Raw genomic sequence first — 21,771 nt, 5'->3', positions numbered from 1 at the left:
CATTTCAGGGTCACTGGAGAGAGTTATGAGAGCAGGAACAACCCTCTGAGCTACAAGAGTTTCATTCACCCCCTTCACCAACAGCTGATTGGTCAGCGCAGGGGGTATTCACAGGTGATGCATGGAAAGAGCAAACACAATGCCACAGGAAGAAGAAAGGTACAACCAAGAGAAAGAGAGAAAACACAAAAGCAAAACCAAAATTAGAAGCTAAGCAAATATTGCTACTAGAGTGCTTTATAAAGGCAGAGAATGCTTAAGAGAAAAGTAAAGCTTACACAGCCTAGCAGTCCCTGAAAACAGTTTGTTACCAATTCAATGGCAGTTTGTACTTTTGGTCAAATAGTCTATGCAATTTCCATGTTCAATTTAAAAGAAAGCTTTACCTTTTTTTTTTTTTTTAAAGAAATTAAAAAGAAGACATACTGGGTTCTATGGTTAAATTCTTTAAATAAATCTGATATAATTTTGTTATGACCAACAAGGTACAAACTGGACTGTTTTTAAACCAAACTCAAATGGCTAGCAGCCACCACTAAACTGCTTCTGATTGTTCTAACGCAAGTAAATTTAAAAATCACATACAAAAATTCCCAATCTTTTACATCACGTAGCTTTATTTCTTGAGGTACAGAGATATAATGCAGCCTAGTGGAAAGTACTTATTTCATGTGGGAATCAGACCTGGGTTCAGATTCTAGCTCTCCACTTATTGGTCATGTGGCCTTAGATATATTACATAATCCCTTGAAACTCAGTTTTCTCATCTGAAAATGGTGACACTATCATCTACCTTAAAGGATCATTGTGCTACTAACTACAAATAATATACTTAAATATTGTGTCTGACAAAGACTAGGCATTCAAGAAATGCAAGTTGAATTATTATGACTACTCAAAGGACATAAGATTTGTGATATATTTAGAAAAAGAAATTATTAATTAAAAAATGTTTTTGTCTCGTCCAAGTAGTTAGTTAATGTTTAAAAATAGTTCTTTGTTTTGCATTTCTCTAAAAGCTCAAATAAAAAAATACAATGAGCACAATTAGACCTATTTCTATAATCTAATCATGAAAACAATTCATTTGCAACCAACCCTAAATCGCAGAACAAGAGGACAATATTGAGCTGTACGTGTTGTTTTTATAAAAATCACGGAATTTTATGAGTTCAACAGAAAAGGGTAACATCCTAATCCTACATTCTCTATTTCAGAATGTAAACACAAATTAATCCTAAATGCTAATCAATCTCTTCACCTTGTAATGGAACTAGTCCTCATGGAAGATGGAAGATGCTGTGGAATTTTTAGTAACAAAAACGCAACACTGTGTTGGGTTAACTATTCCTCCTACATAGCACATCAGAGAGCAGAGCTCCCTTTTTCAGAGATTTTTAATTTTACAATTATCTGTTACCATTTAACAACTGATACACTTTAGAATCTACTTCAGTATTCTGAAATAATTTTTATTTCAACAGAACCATGGATAATTTAGGCAGGAATAAAATGACAAAAGAACTTCTGTTACTACCTTAAACATTACAGATGTCAGGTAGAAAGAAATAGGGGGAAGAAGTTCAAATACATTAAATACAACTTTCTTCTCTGTATCATTTTATAAATAAGGTAGCTTAGATTCGAATTAGTAAAGTGTATCTTGAAATGTCTATCTTGTGCCAGCCAAAAAGCATTAAAAAAAAAAAAAAGGGATAATCCAGGGGGCAAGTTAATTTTTCATTGCACTGGAGTTTTTAGGTTTAATTTAATAAGCTGGAAAATCAGAAAGCAAAATTTAAGAGCTATTAATTATTACACATTTTAGACACACTTTATCATTTGATTTTTAAACATGATGAGGTAAGTATTATTATTATTAATGTTTTAACAGATGAAGAAACTGAGCCTGAGAGAAGTTAAATAACTTGCCCAGGGTTTTAGAGCCCAAAAGAGGTAGAGCAAGAAAATGGACTCAGTCACATTTGTCTTAAAAGCCCACGCCTTCTTTGAGTTGTGGTCTTAATGTTACCTGATTTATCTCCTTATGATTGATGTAAGAAATCATTATATGAAGTTCTTTTCTGCATCGTTTGGGAAATCCATTATGTCACACTGGAAGTCACATAATAAAGTCTCTTTTATAAATCAATTTCAATAATAATTTGTTACATCAAGAATATACTGTCTCTTATTTAACAATGAGAATAATATGACTGATTGGATTTCCCCTGTTTGCCCTGCTGTCTGAAAACTCAGAGCTAAATTTAGTGTTCAATTTCACTAAGTATCTCATATTATGTTCCTGGTATATCCATTTATTGCTTTCTTCTCAGTAGTTTCTGGTCTCACGTTAAAAAAATTAAAAATTTTAAGTGACCTGTTTTTTATGTTTTTATTTCAAATTAACTCATTTTGGGGGTGGGGGAAGCAGGCATAACTGTAAATTATAAAGTATTAGTATCAAAAGAAATCTTATGAAATAATTATTCTTTTAATACAATATTATTCAAAATAAGCCTCACTGACAAAAAAGTAACTCTAATTTTTCCTACTAATGACTTTTACCGACATGCTCAGTAAAATTTTTTTTATCATAAATGAACCTGAAAAATCATTAAAATAAGTCTCTCAGATTAGACTCAGAAACTCATAATCAACCTGAGAGAACACTGAAAACTGCTTAAGCATAGGTATAGTTTCCAACAAGCACTGACAGCAGACATAGAAACCAAAACCAGACAAAAACCACATGTAAGAAATAAGGCAGAAAAAACCCCACAGAAACAAGTAAAAAGGGAGGATGCTTCATTTTCTTTATTTTCATTTATATTGTATGCTTCACCAATATATACATACATTTTAGAAATAAATGGTTTAAGAGAAAGAAATAGCTGTTATGGTCTTAGAAAAAATCCTATTAAGTGAGTACATTAAAGAAATAGGATACTTTTTTCTTTTGGTGGGGGAAAGGAGGCTAAAGAAAAACTTTTTTCTTTCATGGTAATAATTATTTTTCAGCATATTGAATAATAAAAAATTATTTATACCCAGAAGGCACTTATGCTAGACATCTAACTGAATTTTTAATTTGGAATTTATCTTGACAAAGAACATGTGATTTTTTTTTTGATCAAATATGTATAATCGTGGGAATAACATGTTCAGAGGATTTTCAACCTCCTCATAAGGATGGAATTTTCTTTAGATTCCACAAATCTATTTTATATATTTAAGAGTTTTAGAAGGTATATATTTCGAATCTGTCAGTGCTCTATCCTTTAGATTGCAATTTATCTTAAATTATGTAAAAATTCTGAAATTCAGGAAAAATTGAACTGTCTAATTCTTATGAAAATAAGTGCTTTAAGATATTTTAAAATCACATGTGTATTAAGGACAATTTTAGTTTGGATAAGTATACTTTTCCTAAACTATTATTTTATTTTGTGAAGTAACAGCATATTAAAAAAACAGTAATCATAATGATAGTTAACATTTATTAAGCTCTTATTATTATGTGCCAGATACTGTTTTAAGACCTTAGAAGTATTAATTCATTTAATATTAACAAAAATCCTTTGAGATGGATACTTATTATTATCATCTTCACTTACATTATAGATGAGAAAGCTAAGGCACGGAGAAGTTTGAAACGGGCATTAAGTGGCAGAGACAAGACACTGAACCCAGCCAGTATGGCTCTAAGAGAAGACTCAAGAACAGTAAATAACACCCTAAACCATTTTTAGTGCTCAAATTCAAGTTCTAGAAACATATATATATGTATGCTAGGCTAACATAATTTCCTCTATGATGGATAAAAAGATAGGTATTCCAATTTTCATACTAAACTTGGGTAGGTGGCAATTTAAGAAAATCTAGTTAAATTATATGAAGTCTCTTCTGTCTTATAAGTCTATGGGCAATTAATGTATAGAGATGTTGTTATTCCAGATATGAAAGGTGAGGGAATAATGAAGTAGGAATAATCAGTAAAATAAATATTTCCATAATTTCAAGTATTGAATCCAACTATATTTTACTCATGAATCCAACTATATGTTATAACTTTAAAGATATCTTATATTGTTTTACTTTATTTTAATAGCTGTGTGCCTCAGTAAATAGAAAGTATAGCCAGGAAGATTTACATAGGATGGAAATTAAAATAAGATTTAAAAGAAATTCTGAGAAATGGAAATGATAATACAATAACATTCAAGGAACCAATAAGGCTAGGAAATAATCTGCAATGTACCAAAGCTAAATTTCTGCCCCATCACACAGTACACAACTAGATACTCTTCAGTGCATAAAATACACATCAATATACCATAGTATGAAAAGCCTCTCTCTCTGCCTTTTTAAGAAATATTCCCTCTCCCTCTTCCAAAGAAAATCATTATGATCTGAACCAACAGAAGCGTTTGTTTACATACCTCAAACATTCTAGCAGCAGTACATCTCACAAGTGCTGAAGTATGGACAACACCATACCACAAAACAGTTAACAATAACTCATGGTAGGCTGGATTTGCACTGAAAGAAAAAAAACCAATGCTAAAAGTGAGAGCCACATAGTTCTGGTTTAAAACATAAAAAGGTATATTCTTTCATTAAAGTCTATTTTGCCTTACTGGTGCATTGAAAAATACTACATTTATGAGGAATATTAATGATAAAAATATTGGCAAAACATATAGAATTACTTTGTATGGTTTAATAGGTTACATCTAAGATTCTTTAAAAAAGGAAGTCACCTTATAAAACTACAAACTTTTAGCATAGTCAGGAGCTATACTTTTAGTTTCTCTAAGTATTTGCAATTATGATAGATATTTCAACTCTTTAACAGCATAAAAGTTAAAATTATAAAAAAATAAAGTAAAATAAAATTTATTGCTTATGAGAAAAAAACACTGGATTAAGAGCCAGATGGGTAAGTTATAACCTCTGTGGGTTTTAATTTCTGCATCTATAAAAATCTGGAACAATACTGTCCTATTTACATCATATGGTTGTTTGTAGGATCAATAAGGATAACTCAAATCACCTATAAGGAAGGGTAAGTTGGCTGTGAAGCCTATCCAAATGTGGGACCGTATTATTAATAAACACATAAGTAAAGAATGAGATAAAACTACTTAAGCAGCTAGATGATGTGCTTATGAGGGACTAGGCAAATCAAATGGAATGGAAAAAGGAGCCTAAGGAGCTGGCTTTCACTTGGGGCTCCTTTTCCAGTTTTGGGATACTGAATTTTCTTCAAATCTGTACTTGACTTTATTTCTCCAACTGCTTCAAAGAAGATATGTCTGTATCCTTTCCCCCATTCTTTTATTATAATGCATTGATTACAAAATATTAAGAATGTACAAATAGGAAAAACAAAAAACAAACAAAAAAATCTTAAGTCTCAAAACCAAGAGATTTGGTGTGTATGCCAATCTTTTTAGACTAAAAGTATGTACTCTATAAATCCAATTTTAAAACTTTATATAGCTTTTAAAAAACTATAAGCTATTATTTTTACCCCAGTTCCACAAAAGAAGCTTTCAGGCTATCAAGAGGAGCATGAGATAATGAAAGCAAGGTCATTACATCTTCTAAGAATCCAATTAACAGCTTTCGGTCTTCTTCCTACAGAGGAAAAAGACTGATAATGAATTTCCACACAATCAAGTAGAACTAAAACCATAATTTCCTAACTATAATTAGAAAATTTTACCAAATAAGGGGAAAATATCCTAATTTGGGAGCATTTTAATTAAAGATATTTATTAAGCATATTTATGATCACAATGGTATGAGGACAAAGACTATCTTGATTCACAGATTTAGACCTGTGCTGTCCAATATGGTAGTCACTCACCACATGTGGTTACTTATATTTAAACTAAAAATGAAGTAAATAAAAGATTCAGTTCCTGAGTTGCACTAGTTACAATTCAAGTTGTTTAACAGCCATGTGTGGTTAGTGGTTACCTTACCGGACAGCTCAGATACAGATTACTTACATCATTGCACTATCGATTAGATAGTTCTGGTTTAAAACATAACAAGGTATATTCTTTTATTAAAATCTATTTTACCAATTTTACTTCCCATTAACTTTGGCTCTAAATACTTAAATACAAACCACTAAAATAGTTATCCTCCTAATAGTAGAAAATTGATATCTGAGAAATTATTAGTGGTGAGAAGCTTCACATTTGCTGAAATATAGACCACTGTGTTCTTAAAACAGTCACACCCTTGACTAAAAAATAATCTTTACATTTAATCTTTCTTTTACAAACCATTATTTTAATAATCTGAAAAAATGTTTCTTTCTTTTTTCTTACACAGTACTGTATTAAGAAATATGTTAGAAAAAGCAGGTCTACTAAATAGGAAAGTTAAAAAAACAACTGTATGTTAAATTAACCTGAATCTGTAAGGGAGGGAATCTGACATTCTATCAGAGAATAAATATATATAGAGTCAGGTATTTTGTCTTTAGGTCTTTATTAGCTCAACAATTAATGGCTTCTGTATATATCAATAGATCCATGAGGAAGACTAGATTACCACCTACCTTTTTTCTACATGGTCAGGTTAATTTAGAATGAGGTACAGATAAGTGATTGACAAAAGTAATGATCAGCATGAATAAAGAATAGACACAGCAGTTTTATAATACGCCAGTCTATTTAGGGAAGAACTTAGACACTGACAAACCAGCATCAGAGCTATGTTGGAATATAGATCTCACTCATTTATAGTCGCTTACTATATTAAACAGAGTATCCATAAATTTGGAAGATAAACTGTAAATCTGAAAAAACTTAAGTGTGAAATAAGACCTATGAAATATACGTCTAAATGAGCATGGATTCCTTTGATTTGAAAATTTACTATAATACTATTTCTCAGCTTTGAAATTTAATACTGCTCATGTATTTGATTCAAAATAGGTTTTGTTTACCAAAGCAATCAGGGCGTGATTAACTTTAACAGAAAATTTGGTTTAGTAAGAAAAATATTAACAGCTGGTGTGGGCAATCTAGGACAGCCACCTCAATTCACATTTTGTAACCAGCAGGAAAGTTCTTATCTCTTTAGATATTTGGATTTCATATAGTGGCTCTAAAAACATGTCTTTATTCATGTATTCAACAAACCTATACTGAGGGACTACCATGAGGCAAACTTTGTACTTCATTCTGCCTTAAAATACCATTTATGGTAAAAATCAACGTACTAACCAACTGCCAGAGCTTAAAAATGAAAGAGAAAAATATTGATATCACACTTGTTATTATGCTGGAAGAGCTTCTAAAATTAAAGAGGAAAATGGTATTCACGCTATTGTGCCTCGTAATATGTGCTAGGACTTAATCTCCATGAATTTAAGAATAACAGTAGATACAATCTGTTAAGGTTACATGACTTAAAATATTCTAAACACAGGGATTCTCTGTGTATACATATTATGGAGTAGTCTTAGAAACTAGTGTAGAAAAGTTTAAAAGAATACTGTACTGGGGCCTCCCTGGTGGCGCAGTGGTTGAGAGTCCGCCTGCCGATGCAGGGGATACGGGTTCGTGCCCCGGTCTGGGAGGATCCCATATGCCGCGGAGCGGCTGGGCCCGTGAGCCATGGCCGCTGGGCCTGCGCATCCGGAGCCTGTGCTCCGCAACGGGAGAGGCCACAACAGTGAGAGGCCCGCATACCGCAAAAAAAAAAAAAAAAAAAAAAAAAAAAGAATACTGTACTACTTTAACAGAGTTGGAGCTTCTGTTTCAAGGTATCATATGATACTGTAGAACTATATTTTAATATTATAGGATGGCTCAAATCTATTTTGGAAGAAGAGTGCAATAAATATGAACTGCTGTACTCTGAATACAAAAGGCAAAAGAAATTAGGTATTAATTGGGTAAATTTGGGAAAAAAGATCTTCCTGTTTGCTTCTCACATTCTAATTCCTAAAAATGCTTTATCTTGAGTCCTTATCTTCGCCTCACAGGTGGGACTGCCTCACACTTAAAAATGACTGATGTGCCTTAATAAACATAATATGTTTACTTAAAACAATGTTAAGTAGAGTGAGGTGGTCTGTTACACTGGTGACCACCGATGAACCACATCTTCTGGTTCATGCTTTCATTTAGTTCCCTCGTTTTGAACCTGGGCTGGGCCTGTGACTTGCTTTTAGCAATAGAATGCAGTAGTAGTGATGTGCTAATTCCAAGCCTAGGCTTTAGCCTAGCAGATTCTGATTTTGCAATTTGGGGAGCCCTGAGCCACCATGTAATGAGTCTGGCTCTGCTGTTCCATAGGCCCTGAGGACAGAGAGAGGCCCTAAGACTACATGGAGACTGAAGCTCAGCCATCCTTGCTGAACCCCCTACCAACCAACCAAGTGAATGCAGCAACACAAGCGACTACCAGCAAGAAGAGACGCTTAGCTGAGCAAAGACCGTGAGCAAATAAAAGGGTTATAATAAGCCTTTATGTTTTGGGGTAATTTATTATGCAGTAACAATTAAGAAAAATAAAGTATTACTAAAAAGCACCTTACTAAAAACGATGATATAGTATGCTACAGCATTTTGTAGTTTGCTTCACCTAACACATGTGCTTTGTTTGTTGTTTTATTAATGAAAAAATTATCAGGAAACACAAAGAAATTGCTAAATAAGTGCAATCTAACACCTCTAACGAAATATCAAGAAGCACAGAATCTCTAAATTTATTTGTCCAACAGAGATTTTCCTCAGAGACTATTACTGAAATATGCTCGCCACTGTAAATTATTTATTGAATGAAATGAATAAATAAATTTTGTTTTCATTTATGGGTAACATTTTCAATTATAAACACATTAAAAGACATAATTATCTATCTATTATCTATCTTTCTAAATAGAAAGTGCTTTAAATTTTCCAGCAAAAGAATTTTTCCCTTACCTGAATATAACACGTAAGGACTCCTGTTGCATAAATGGGGACAGTAGCCTTAGTGAGGACCCCATTTCCTGCTGAGGAATCTAAAATCACAAAAACCATTTAAAAAATCTGAGTATGCTTTAAATGTAAAGCAAAAAGTCATAAGACAAATTATATTTAAAATTACAACTGGTTACAAGGCTTACAAACAAATATTATTACTTTGAAAAATATTTTGATTAAAACACATATCCACTGGTGGTTGTGAAAATATTATACAACTTAATACTTTCCAGAGCCATTAGCATAAAGAGTTTTGATAGATGGGATAAACTTTAATAACCAAAATGAGATGCTCTACTGTTATTTGCAGTCAGAAATCAGAGCTTTCTTTAACACTCTCCCAAGTGCCCATATAAGCAGGTCTTCACAAATTGTCAGGTTTTAAATTTGCAGTATTCAGTAAAACATAAAGGCACTCAGCTGAAAGGAGGCACCCAGATATACATTTTACCTGCTTCCAGATATGAGACACTACTTGGTTTCCAGTGCTAGCCTAGTTCCAGAGCTCCTCCTGCATCCTGTATAGGGATTTTCAGCCCTGATTATTTTCATGGAGTAGGGAGGCTAAGTAAAGCATGGGGAGAGGGGAAAGCATCCAATCACAGGTGAGTGTCCTGTGACTACTGTAACATAAGAGATTTTCTTATGAAGCACGCGTAGATTATTTAAAAATGAAAATGTTCCAGAGGTGATATGAGTTGCTATTTATAGCACCACAGCTCTCACTTATTGATTTTTAGGCACTGTTTTAAGTGCTTTACATTTGCTTTTATGTACTCAAAATTTTTTAAATTACTTTTTTCTATTTTTAATATGGTTTTAAATTCTTTTCAGAAAGTAGTACATAAAGAAATAGATTTGAAAAAAATGTATTTAACGGTCCTGAAAGAATTTTCAGCAAAAAAGAAAGTTCCATTTTCACATCAATTCGTATTTGAGGTTTGTTTATTCTCTTGGTAAGGGTAATTTTTTCTTTTGGGGAGTACTGATGTTGGTTGACTGTGACTATGGTAGCTGAGAGGTAAATCTGAGGCTAGGAACATAAGCTTAAGTTGAATTCACAGATACAGACTCTATATACAGTGGTTAATAATCACTTCCCATACGAACAGCTAAATATTCACAGCTAACTAATAATTCTAAAAACTATCAGTTTCCAAAAATATATAAATATTCTTCACCAATTTATCATCAGAATTAATAATTAACTAAAGAAATAATACCAACTATTAGGTATTCCAAGCATTAACCCTTTAGAAAGCTATTAAATATAAACTTTGGGAAGTATTTGTCAAAAAAAAAATCTCATCGACATTTTCAAACTTAAAGGGAATCATTTATTCATTCTCTAACTATCTCTGAGGACAGCCCAAAATGGAGTTTTTCAGATGACTCAATTCAAATCACTAAGGTAGGACTGAGATAAGAATTACCTATACATTCAAAATCAACCAAGTTTAAAAACAAAACAGGGGGGCTATACATTTTTGTTCCTAACATTTTTCACAATTTGTTCCTAAGAAATTAGAAAAATACACATGGACATAAGATCCACACATAAAGGAGTTCTTAGGCCAGTGGTGCTACAACTACACTTCTTATGACAGATAAGTGAAAACTATGAACAGAGGGGCTGGAGCTGCCCGTTAAAGCCTGTAGTTTCTTTAAAATCTCATGTTTCATTTAAAAAACATATATGTGTATCTTGCATTCTCTTCAATTACAATTTGTTTTAAGTTTGAAAAGTTTTAAGTAACTAATTATGAATTAGATGCTCTTTATTTTTTTCCTTTTCAGTATCTCGAATACACCACTTCAACTCTCCAAGGGTACAAGTACTCAGTTTGAGAAGCTCAGCTTTAGGTCAATTTGATTACGGTGAAGGTAGATTATTTACAGTCAAATTGACAAAGATTAATCTTACTGCCACCCCATGGAAAGGATATTAGATGTGGCAGAGTTGTAAAACCAAGAATTCCATAGTATAAATCTTCCTTTTCAATTGTACTTGCTAGTTTATTTATACACTTTACATACAATGAATAAAGTATTTTGCTGGAGTAAAGAGATTCAATTGTTTTTAAAAGTAGGGCTTCCTGGTGGCGCAGTGGTTGAGAGTCCGCCTGCCAATGCAGGGGACACGGGTTCATGCCCCAGTCTGGGAAGATCCCACATGCCGCGGAGCGGCTGGGCCCGTGAGCCATGGCCGCTGAGCCTGCGCGTCCGGAGCCTGTGCTCCGCAACGGGAGAGGCCACAACAGTGAGAGGCCCACGTATAGCAAAAAAAAAAAAAAAAAAAAAGTAATAATGAACAAACTTACCAATATTTTCTTCAGACAGTCTTAAAATCTCCTGGAACTGAGGTTTTACCTAAGCAACCCAAAGAAAATATCCAGAAATTCTCAAGTTCAACAGACCAATCAATGGTTAAATAAATAAAATGTTTACTACCACTACTTATTTATTTTGTTTTATAGACCATTGATTCAAGTAGTCAAAAACATAACAATTCTTAAGAGCCATAGGAAAAAAGAAGAGTTAAGTTACTGAAAACAACACCTTTTAGAGATAAAATATTTTTAAAAATCAATTCAGGTCAGCAAGTTTTCTGAAGGGCCTTTAGTTTCCTTCACTAAATTAAAATAATTTCCAAGGTGAAAGTGCTTGAAATTACTACCTCTTAAAACTGACCTTGATGTTAGACAGGGTATTTAGGCAGGTATTATATGATTAGAATTATTGAAAAAATTTGCTGTATATAAAAGGAATGAAAATGAAATTCCATTCATTTAGGGTATTCAATAAGTAACATATTCATCAAGTGATATCCACTGGCTTAGGTTAGTCTTTAACTTCTTTTAAATTTTATTTTATTTTAAATTTAATTTTAAACATCAAGTACAGAATTTAACATTAAAATTTTAAGTTAAAGCAAATGCTTGTTTCAATTTTTTATTTTTAACATTATTGGATTTCAGATTTCAGGCCACTGAAGTCAACCACTTACTGTTAAGTGCTAAAATGAACTCCTAATTGTTTTTGTAAAAAAAGTAAAATAAATAACAGCTACTTCTTTTGGAGATGTCAAACAAATTGTGCCAAGCGTGATTACCAGTAAAATCAAATTATATTTGTTTAATAATTACATGTTAGTGAAAAATGTAAAATGATTTTGTTTCTTCTACAATAACATCAAGCTCTGGTTTTTGTCCTCCTATTGACAGGTCAAGCATATTAATTTACAAATTCCATTTAAACTGAGATGTAGACCACTGTGAAAAGATTAATCTACAGAATCAGACTTATAGAATTAAATGACACTGAAGCAACTTCTTCATTTCACACATGGAAAGATTAAGCACAGATACATTAAATGATTTATTATAGGATACAAACATAACAGGGTCATAACCCATTTTCCGAATTTCGTCCAGTCCACTATACCAAACTGTCATACTCTAAATGTTTCACTAACTACAGGTTTAATAGTAAAGAGTTACACAAAATTTTTACCTTTTAAATGTCTTGATTAACATTTGATTATAGCAATTACATCTTTTTATGTTTTTATTAGAGCTCTAAAGAACTGGCTTAACAATATGCTATGAAGACAAATGGATTAACAGGATTGAAGAAGAAAGTGGGACCTAAGGACATTCCAATTTAATAGCTAAAACTACAGAATAACCTAGATAGGCAAATGTGACAGTGATTGAAATATGTAGCATTTATCTCGAGTGTCCATTCTATTCCAAGAGCTTGTATCTTGTAGCAAGTATTCTATACAAGCTGCTTTGATTCTATAATCACCTGAAGTTTTGACCAAAGCATGCTACGCAAATGGCTGCTTCCTGAATCTGTGGTAGATGGTAAAGTACCAGAAGCACATTCAAAGAATCACAGTTGAGTCCCCTAGCTGATACTTCCTATGCTAGAAAGTTTTGAGATATCCACAGTGAGTAGATCTTATATCCAAATCTGGATACAAATTAAGTTTTGGCTAAATCATCTTCTGAAAATCAATAAAGAGAAGAATATTACTGACTAGAATTTTCCTTTACTATCACAGTTTTCTAAGGTATTAAAAGATAATTTGAATAAAGGAAGGGCTCAGGCTTTTATTTACTCTGTTATAGCATTAATTAACACATTACATTTCTATGTCTCTTGTATATAAGAAAACATGGAATACAAGTTTTTACCTTAGTGTTTGTAAAAATTTTGCCAAATGTCCGGCAAAGGCGCCAGAAAAATCTGGAGAATTCATGGACACAGGCAGTTGAAGTAACATTAATTTTGCCAACTATTTCTATAAGCTGTGGCAACCTGAATATGAAAGGAAAGAAAAATAGGCAGGGGTACAAATAAATTACTGTTTCCTTGCCAATTTCTGAAACAATGCAAATCTAACAATATCTTCTGTTCTGCTTTTCCTAGCTAGTAAAATTGGAATGCAAAGGAGTTGTTTGGGACCCTTTACAAAGTCTTCAGTTTATATTGTATAAAGTTCTTAAAATAAATTTTAACTGATTGCCATAAAATATCTGGAATCTTAATGGTAGGGTTCTAAGTATGGAGTTAATGAGACAAATCAATGGAGCTGATATTTCATACAAGAGCTTGGCTAACATGGCATCAACCACTTTAGCCTCAAAAATGAAAAGTCTGGATGTAGTTTAAAATCCATCACCACTTGTAGACAATAAGGCAGCAGACAGGTCTTCTGACATAATACAGCAGCACCATCTTCACAGATAAATAACTACGTATCTAGTAGTATAAATCTCCTCTCCTAAAGAAATTTACCACAGATCATGCCGAGTTATGTTTTGCTATGTGTTTTTTAATATTTTGTTATATTTTGTCCCTCAGTGCCCAGGCTAAATATAGTAAGCTATCTTTCATTCAACTGATTGAGATGTACCAAATGAATACGGAGGTGGTAACTTACAATTGATTGACAACCCATAGTAAACTCTCCCAGCCTGTTGTACCCTCGTGTTCCAGCTGGTAATCATAAAGTTGTAGCAGTACTGCCAGTTGCTCACGACTTCCAATAATAGTAGACACATCTTGAAGAGGCGACATAGGCCGAGGGAACCTAGTCACTATAAAAATTAGAAGCAAAATAAATCACACAGAAAATGACAGTTTGGAAAGTTAGCTCTTTTGTCAAAAGAAAAGTAAGGTTCTGCCTCCTAATATTTATTTAGCTTATTATAGACTTTAAATATAAAACTAAAATATATTAATTAAACCATTTTTAGAAAAAAATGAAATACAGTTGATCCCTGTACAATCAGGGGTTAATCTGCCTGCAACTTACAGTCGGCTCTCTGTATCAGAGGTTCTTCCACATCCACAAATTCAACCAACCACAGACCATGTAGTACTATAGCATTAACTATTGAAAAGTATTCACATATAAGTGGACGTGTACAGTTCAAACTCCTGTTGTTTAAGGATCAACTGTAAATTTTTGTCACATGTGAACAAATTTAGCAAATCTCAAAAATTAAGATTTTATGAGACTAAATAACTAGTAAATGAATATTGTAATGAAAGAGCTTGCCAGTGAAGAGTAAAATTTCACTTAGTTTAAGTTAAAATTGGCCACAAAATAAGATCTCAGCTAAAATATGGATTTGAATTTGGTCTTAAAAAAATAAAAATACTTGTAATTCCACCAGACTGTTTATGTCAAAAACTAATAACTATGATAAAATATTTCCTTCAGGCAGCACGAAACTAATAGGTTGACAGTAGGGAAAAACTGTTTAATACGAGAGAAATGACCTAAAATACATTAAAACTTGAGCTGAACAGGCTTCTTAAGTATTTAATCTCCAATATTAAATGATTTATTTAAAAAATGTTCCATAGTTTGATAAACATTAAGTTACTATAAAGTGTTAAAACCAGTGACCAGTAAGATAAAGCAAAATTATTATTAAAAAATGTATTATAAATATTATAACCAGAGTCTCATGTATATACTTTAAAAGTTTTGGGGGAAAAACTGAAAAAACTACTTTTAAAATTATATAAATAAAACATGAATATACACTAGTATACTGTAAAATTTGAACACATCAATAAAATCTCTGATTCTACAGATCATAATTAGATTCCAGGTTATTAAAGAACACGTTTTAGATGGCTGTTAAGTGAATAATGCTACCAACAGCTCATTAACTGTTGAACAGAAATTCCTAATGGCCTAGCAACTCCTGCATAGAGGTTAACACCCTAAAAAGACACAATTAAGGATGCAGCATTTTCTCAAAACATATTAATGGTGTAATGATAATTATTAAACTTAAGAAAACATGAAATAACTTTAAAAATGCTCAAAGACAAAATTAAGATGGTATTGTCCTCCTATGCTGCCCAAGGCTTTTAACAATATCTTAAGTACAGATAAAGGTTACCCCTTGCTAGCTGAAGTCTCCTATTTGCTATCATAATACACAAACAAACAAATAAATGAATTTAGGTAACATGGTATCCCATATTATCTGAGATTTCTGCTTGAGCTGTCATTATCTCAACCTAGGAATCAAATAGATTTGGATGGTGAGGGATATCTATACTTCATATTTCTATATTGTCGAAGCATATCTGATAATTTCAAAAAGGATTATATCATATTGGTCACAATCTGTGATACTATGATGGGATGTATCAATATATCATTCCTTCAAAAATACTGACAAATTATTGAAAAATAGTGGAACAGTTAAAAGTAAATCAGATAATGTCAAGATTTATTATAGGCAAAGTGAGGTCCAAAGATTTAAAGCTAGGTCCAACAGAAGCAAAACAATGTCAAGAAATAAGCAATTACTTGGATAACTCAGTTCTAACAGATAAGCAATCAGAATGGTTCAGGGACCTCAAAACATTATTCTATTTTAAAAGATTTTTTTAAATTTGAGCATCTAACTTGTAACCATACAGAAGAGTCCCCAGAACGCCATTTTAATAGGTATTTTATTATCAAAAAATTACCACAATTATTCAAATCCAGCAAAATAACAACTGTCATGACTCTTCAATGTATTTCCCTCTCACTAGAATGTAAGCTCTTCGTGGCAGAGATATTTGTCTGTTTTGTTTATGAGTGTATCCCAAGTGTTTAAAATAGTGCCTGACATAAATATTAGCTAGTGCTCTGGAATTTTCATTATGTAAGAGAAAACTATTAAATCTTCACTTGTAATAAACTGTATCCCAAATTATACAGATGTACATACAGAAAGACACAGAGACATAGATATATAGATAGACCCTAAATAAGGATATAATATTTCCTCATTTATAATAAATGTATTATAACCTACATGTGAGAATAATAACTAACATTTACAGCTACTATTAAAAGTCAGAGGGTCAAATTAAGTCAATAAGAACTTAAAAGATTATTTTTGGCATGATAAAGACATAATCACAAGGAAAGGTCACATAAACACCAGAGGGAATATGTTCAGGATGGTAAAGTAGCTTTGAAAATTTTCTATCTAATCTCTAACATGTGCTCGGCAATAGGTGACATTTAAGAATTATTTGCTAAATGAATGAATGATAGCAAGTGCTGTGGGTTGAACTGTGTCTCCCTTAAAAATTCATAGGTTGAAGTCCGAACCCCTAGAACCTCAGAATGTGACCTTATTTGGAAATATTGTTGTTGCAGATATAATTAGATAAGATGAAGTCATACTGGAATAGCGTGGACTTCTAATGCAATATAACTGATCTTATAAAAGGGAAATTTGGACAGAGACAAGTGCGTGCGCATGCACACACATACACACACACAGAGAGAGAACGGAATGTGAAGATGAAGGCAGAGACTGGGGTGATGTATCTACAAGCCAAAGAACACCAGAGATTGCCAGCAAACCACCAGAAGCGAGGAGAGAGGCATGAAACAGCTTTTCCCTCACAGCCTTCAGAAGGAACCAACCCTACTGACACCTTGATCTCAGACTTCTAGAGAGTTCACTTCAGAACTGTGAAACAATAAATATCTGTTGTTAAAGTACTAAGTTTATGGTGCTTCATTATGCTGGCCCCAGCAGAACAATACAGCAAGACAGAAGGAAAAAGAGAGGGAATTAGGAAGACAGGGAAGTCCTTAGGCAGATGAAGTGTCTTAATGAGTGACGGGGTAGAAACTAAAGCAGCCAGCTGTGAGTGCTGTATGGAGATTTATCGTAAAAGTTTGAATTTTCATTCTCCTCGATATCATTAAAAAATAGTAAACTAACCCTACCCCATCCATTCTCAATTTTCGAAGTAAAACTGGCATTCTAACAGTATACACCATTTTTATGCTGTGCTTTGTGTATTCTTGGACACACTGCTTCATATCCCAAAGATTATAGGTAGCCCAGTTTACTTTACATGAAAACTATAATTCTAAAAACACTGTGTGTTGATTTTCTCAATGTTATAATTCTTTTGTCTATCAGAAGCCCGTAAGAGACACGGCTAATTCACAAATCTGAAAAAGCTGCAAAGGAATCTCATACATAGTAATAACTTGTCTATAGCCATTTATCCTGGGGGTTAGGTGCAGTGGGGCTACCACGTACCATGGATCAAAGGTCACTTACTAGTTAGCTAGACTTTGAGCTAAGAAAATACTGGCTCTTGCTATCAATTTCATGTATTTCTGAAAACAAATCATATTCTTTTTTTGGAAAAAAAAGAAACTGTGCTGCATATGCTTATATTCCTATCAAGGACATAGCCGGAAAGAGTAATTACATTTACCTTCCCCTACTGAAAATAAGATGAAATAGCTGGGGAAGAAAAAATATAAAGAAAGTGGAAATGAAAAGCTTCATAAACTGGCCCTGGTAACTATTAATTCAGCTCTATTAATGAAAGAAAATGCTTATTTCTGACTTATAACACTGAAAAAAAGGCTATAAAAAAAGGCCCTAGATTAAGAATGGAAAGAAAGTACAAATATTATAAAATAATACCACGAGGCTTATCCATAAAAGATGAAGCCATATAGTTCACCCCAGATATCATACAATCTACGACCATGCAGTTCCACACATATAATACATCTTAGTAATTATGCTGTCATATAAAGTGACTTTTACATTTTTAATCAGAAACGATTCTTTGGGAAGCTAAGCTGTTAATATTCTACATCTTCCTTCCATAATTTAAGTTCAGTACCTTCTATCTGTGGCACTTCACCATGAAGCTTGGCTTTGCTGGAGAAAGGTGCGTTCTGTAGCACTAATGCAAAGAGAGATGGGATCAAGGACTGCAAGGCAGACAGAAACATGTGGAGCTTATGTTCATCCAGCCCGTGCTCTCCTTCCTGAAATATAAGGAGGTGAAAGCTAATTTTAGACTTCTGAGGTTATGTATTTATGATGTTCTTCCTTTCTGTGGCAAACCATAAGACATTTAAGGACATGTATGTTAGACTCACAGCATCACACCTAATGGAGATGACCATGAATCTTCTCTGAATTTCTCTGAGTATGTGAAAATGTGAAGTACTAAGGCATTGTGGAAGTAATAGAATCTTTTGTATGGAAAACTTTAGGGTGAACATCAGTCATTTCATTTGTATGGAACTTCTTTTACAGGTTTTTTTTCTTTTAAGAGGGTCTTATCTTTTGACATTTTATAAGTCAGGTTAAAGAAATTAAAGTGAGCCACAGGAATCATTTTAAACGCTCAACTGCTAAACGAGCAGCAGCACTTGCTATTCCTAACTCCTTTTATAGATTTGGTGACAACTGTATTTGCCAGCATTGGAAGCACTTTAAAATAATTCAATGTATAGATAAAATGTAGGAGAAGAAATGTCAAAAGGAAACAAAAGAAAGAGATAACAGAAAAAAAAAGAGTAAAAGGATCACTATGGTACACAGAAACCAAATATTAAAGTGAAAAATAGAATCATTAGAGAGGAAAGCATTTATTGCTGTTCAAATCCACTTGAGATGTCATTACTATATTATAAATAACAACTGTGTCAGAAATACCAGATGTTAGTTTTTTACTATCAAGTTCTAAATTAGTTAATTTCTTCATGTAAGAATTACCTTGTGTGCTGAATACTGCAGCTATGTTTAGCAACAATGTGGAATTAGCTGTGTTATGAAATGGAACTAAAAAAAAAAAGAGGTACAGGGCTTCCCTGGTGGTGCAGTGGTTAAGAATCCGCCTGACAATGCAGGAGAAACGGGTTTGAGCCCTGGTCCGGGAAGATTCCCACATGCCGCGGAGCAACTAAGCCTGTGTGCCACAACTACAGAGCCTGTGCTCTAAAGCCTTCAAGCCACAACTACTGAGCCGGCGTGCTGCAACTACTGAAGCCTGCACGCCTAGAGCCTGTGCTCTGTAACGAGAGAAGCCACCACAAGGAGAAGCCTGCGCACCGCACGAAGAGTAGCCCTGGCTCGCTGCAACTAGAGAGAAGCTTGCGTGCAGCAAGGAAGACCCAATGCAGCCAAAAATAAATAAATAAATATTTTAAAAACCCAAAACAAACAAACAGGTATGGATAATTCTCAGATAGAAGGGATGCAAATATTAAAAAAAAATACTTTATCCTTAGGTTTCATAAAAAGGAGTTCTTCAGTCTAGTTGTCTATTTATAGTTTTTTAACACCCATTTTGAAATTTATAGAAAAAATAGCCCAGTTTTTAAATTAAATGAATACATGTGTATACATATAAGACTGTCTACAGAGTAGTTAAAATACATTATGTTAAGAGCCTTTATAATCTGGGGGTAAAAAGGGCAAGAGTTTGGTTTTAGAGACTGATATCAGATCCTGGTTCTGTCATTTGACAGCTCTGGGACCCTGAGCAAGTTACTTAAACACTCAGTTTCCACACAAAAAACAAAATATAATTCAAGTGGTTATAAGAATGAAATAACATACTTTATTTATAAAGTATCTACCTTAACAGTACATAATTAATACGCATTAAAGAAATGTTTTTCTTCTAGACTCTAAAAGAGACTTTTAGTACAAAAATTAGACCAAAAAGTTTCTACTGTTTCTTCAACTTTTCTTCAATTCTTTTACTTGGGGAGAACGGAAAGTTCACTTTTAAAAGTCAGGACATGAACTACTGCAGTGAAAAAAAGGTAAAGCATTTTGATACTGTATAAATAAGAAAGCTTTAGAAACTCATATTTTAGTTATCTCTGCATTCTGGGAACTGATGCTGACACTTTCTCTAAAATATTTAAGTCTTCAGAAGAGGCTAGAAAGTGGTGGCACTGTGAATAGTATACGAGTTAGTGCCACAAAGGTGCTATTTTAGCTAAAAAAAGGCAGACCACGCTCTTTCTTCTCGAGCTTCAGTCAAGCCAAACCTCCTCAAATCTCCCTTGGCTCCAGACCAATAGTCTTTAACAGGTAGTTAATTAGAATGTTTGCTAAGTGGTGCTTTCTGTCTTTGTTCCCCCAACATTCTTTCAAGATGCCTTAGAACACACCTTTTAAATTTCTATTAACTATATAAATAAAGGAAGTATTTACCCTGAGAAGTTTTTCAATCTTCTTCAGCAATGTAGGTATAAGATGAGACTGTAAATTTCCAAGTTCTGTGGTCCAGGCAGCATAAGCTGGTAAAAATACTTGATGTGTTGCACTGACTACCCTTTCTGAGGGATCACCCAAGGCCGACAGCAACAATTCAAAACCCTGCCAAAAGGAAATAGGCAAAATGTAGATTAAAAAAAAAACCCTAAAAAACATAATAATATGTAATAAATATACACTGCAGTACATTTAGCAGACATTTTAAGCAAGAAAGAAAACCATTCATAATCCTATCCTTCACAATTTCTTTAAAGAAAAATGTCATTTATCTGTTGATGGGGAAACCAAAGAGAAAGGGTGGTAACATGGCATGCCTGTTGCCAATTCACTGCCACAAAGCTGTGTCAGATACTATAAATGAATCAAAGCATCTCCTCCTTGAAATAACAGAACTGAAACCAGGCAGCCAACTTCAACTGGTTAAAGTTGACACGTCTGCCATCTCTTCTATAGATTATAGGATATCTGAATCAGAGATTTGGAATATTATACTAGTGGGAATTTTATAATGAAATAAATGGGATTCATTCTGAAAAACATACCTGTTGATATTTGTCTGGATCATCAATGTATCCCATAATGATGCCGAGGCTTTTGATCACAGCTTCTCTGACCAAATCTGCCTTATCTTCCATTAACATCTGTTGCAACATTGAAAGAACCAAGGAGCTACGGATTTCTTTCTGAAAATAAACAAGAACATGTTTTACTATTTATTTACACTAGCAGCAGAAAAGGATAGAAAAGAATGACAGACATCATGTATTCAAAATCTAGATTAAATATATATTAACATGTTGCTATGTTTGCTTCAAGTCCTCATTTTTGAAAGACATAAGACGTTAGAGATACAGCTGAACTATCACTCTCCACCCTCTCCCGCTTCCTCCAACTCCCTCTCTAAAGATAACATCTACCCTGAACTTGGTATTAATCATCTCCCAGCATATTTTTGTATTTTAACTAAATATGTGTCAATCCCTCAAACCTTTACAGTGCCCTTTTGGCCAATCAACAGTCAACACTCTGCTATAAACAGACAATGACTCTTCTACCACTACCTGTACAACTCCGACAAGAGCACTGACAGTCGTAACAATAGGACGGATTACAAAAATCACTCTGGTAAGCAAAACATTTGCCTGGGGTAGGAGTGTGGAAACATAAAATCCTGC

The 21,771-nt window shown here is 33.3% G+C and overlaps 1 protein-coding gene across 3 annotated transcripts in view; it reads right to left on the bottom strand.

Moving 5' to 3' along the window:
* The window catches only part of RELCH (RAB11 binding and LisH domain, coiled-coil and HEAT repeat containing), a 122,774-nt gene that overhangs the window by 25,033 nt on the left and 75,970 nt on the right, over positions 1–21,771 (bottom strand). The window contains exons 14-23 of one of the 3 annotated variants that reach the window (XM_081251870.1): positions 21,139–21,279; positions 20,534–20,698; positions 18,198–18,345; positions 13,951–14,107; positions 13,202–13,325; positions 11,321–11,369; positions 8,958–9,037; positions 5,537–5,643; positions 4,443–4,542; positions 2–84 (exon numbers count right to left, since the gene is read on the bottom strand). In XM_081251870.1, the coding sequence (XP_081107996.1) occupies positions 2–84; positions 4,443–4,542; positions 5,537–5,643; positions 8,958–9,037; positions 11,321–11,369; positions 13,202–13,325; positions 13,951–14,107; positions 18,198–18,345; positions 20,534–20,698; positions 21,139–21,279 (1,154 nt within the window). Of the gene's footprint in view, position 1; positions 85–2,030; positions 2,116–4,442; positions 4,543–5,536; positions 5,644–8,957; positions 9,038–11,320; positions 11,370–13,201; positions 13,326–13,950; positions 14,108–18,197; positions 18,346–20,533; positions 20,699–21,138; positions 21,280–21,771 lie in introns of those variants that run through there. The other 2 variants (XM_081251872.1, XM_081251871.1) reach the window with 2 other exon arrangements.

Source organism: Mesoplodon bidens (assembly GCF_964165515.1).
Source record: "Mesoplodon bidens genome assembly, chromosome: 13".
Taxonomy (NCBI): Eukaryota; Metazoa; Chordata; class Mammalia; order Artiodactyla; family Ziphiidae; genus Mesoplodon; species Mesoplodon bidens.
This window is presented reverse-complemented; position numbering and strand designations above follow the sequence as displayed.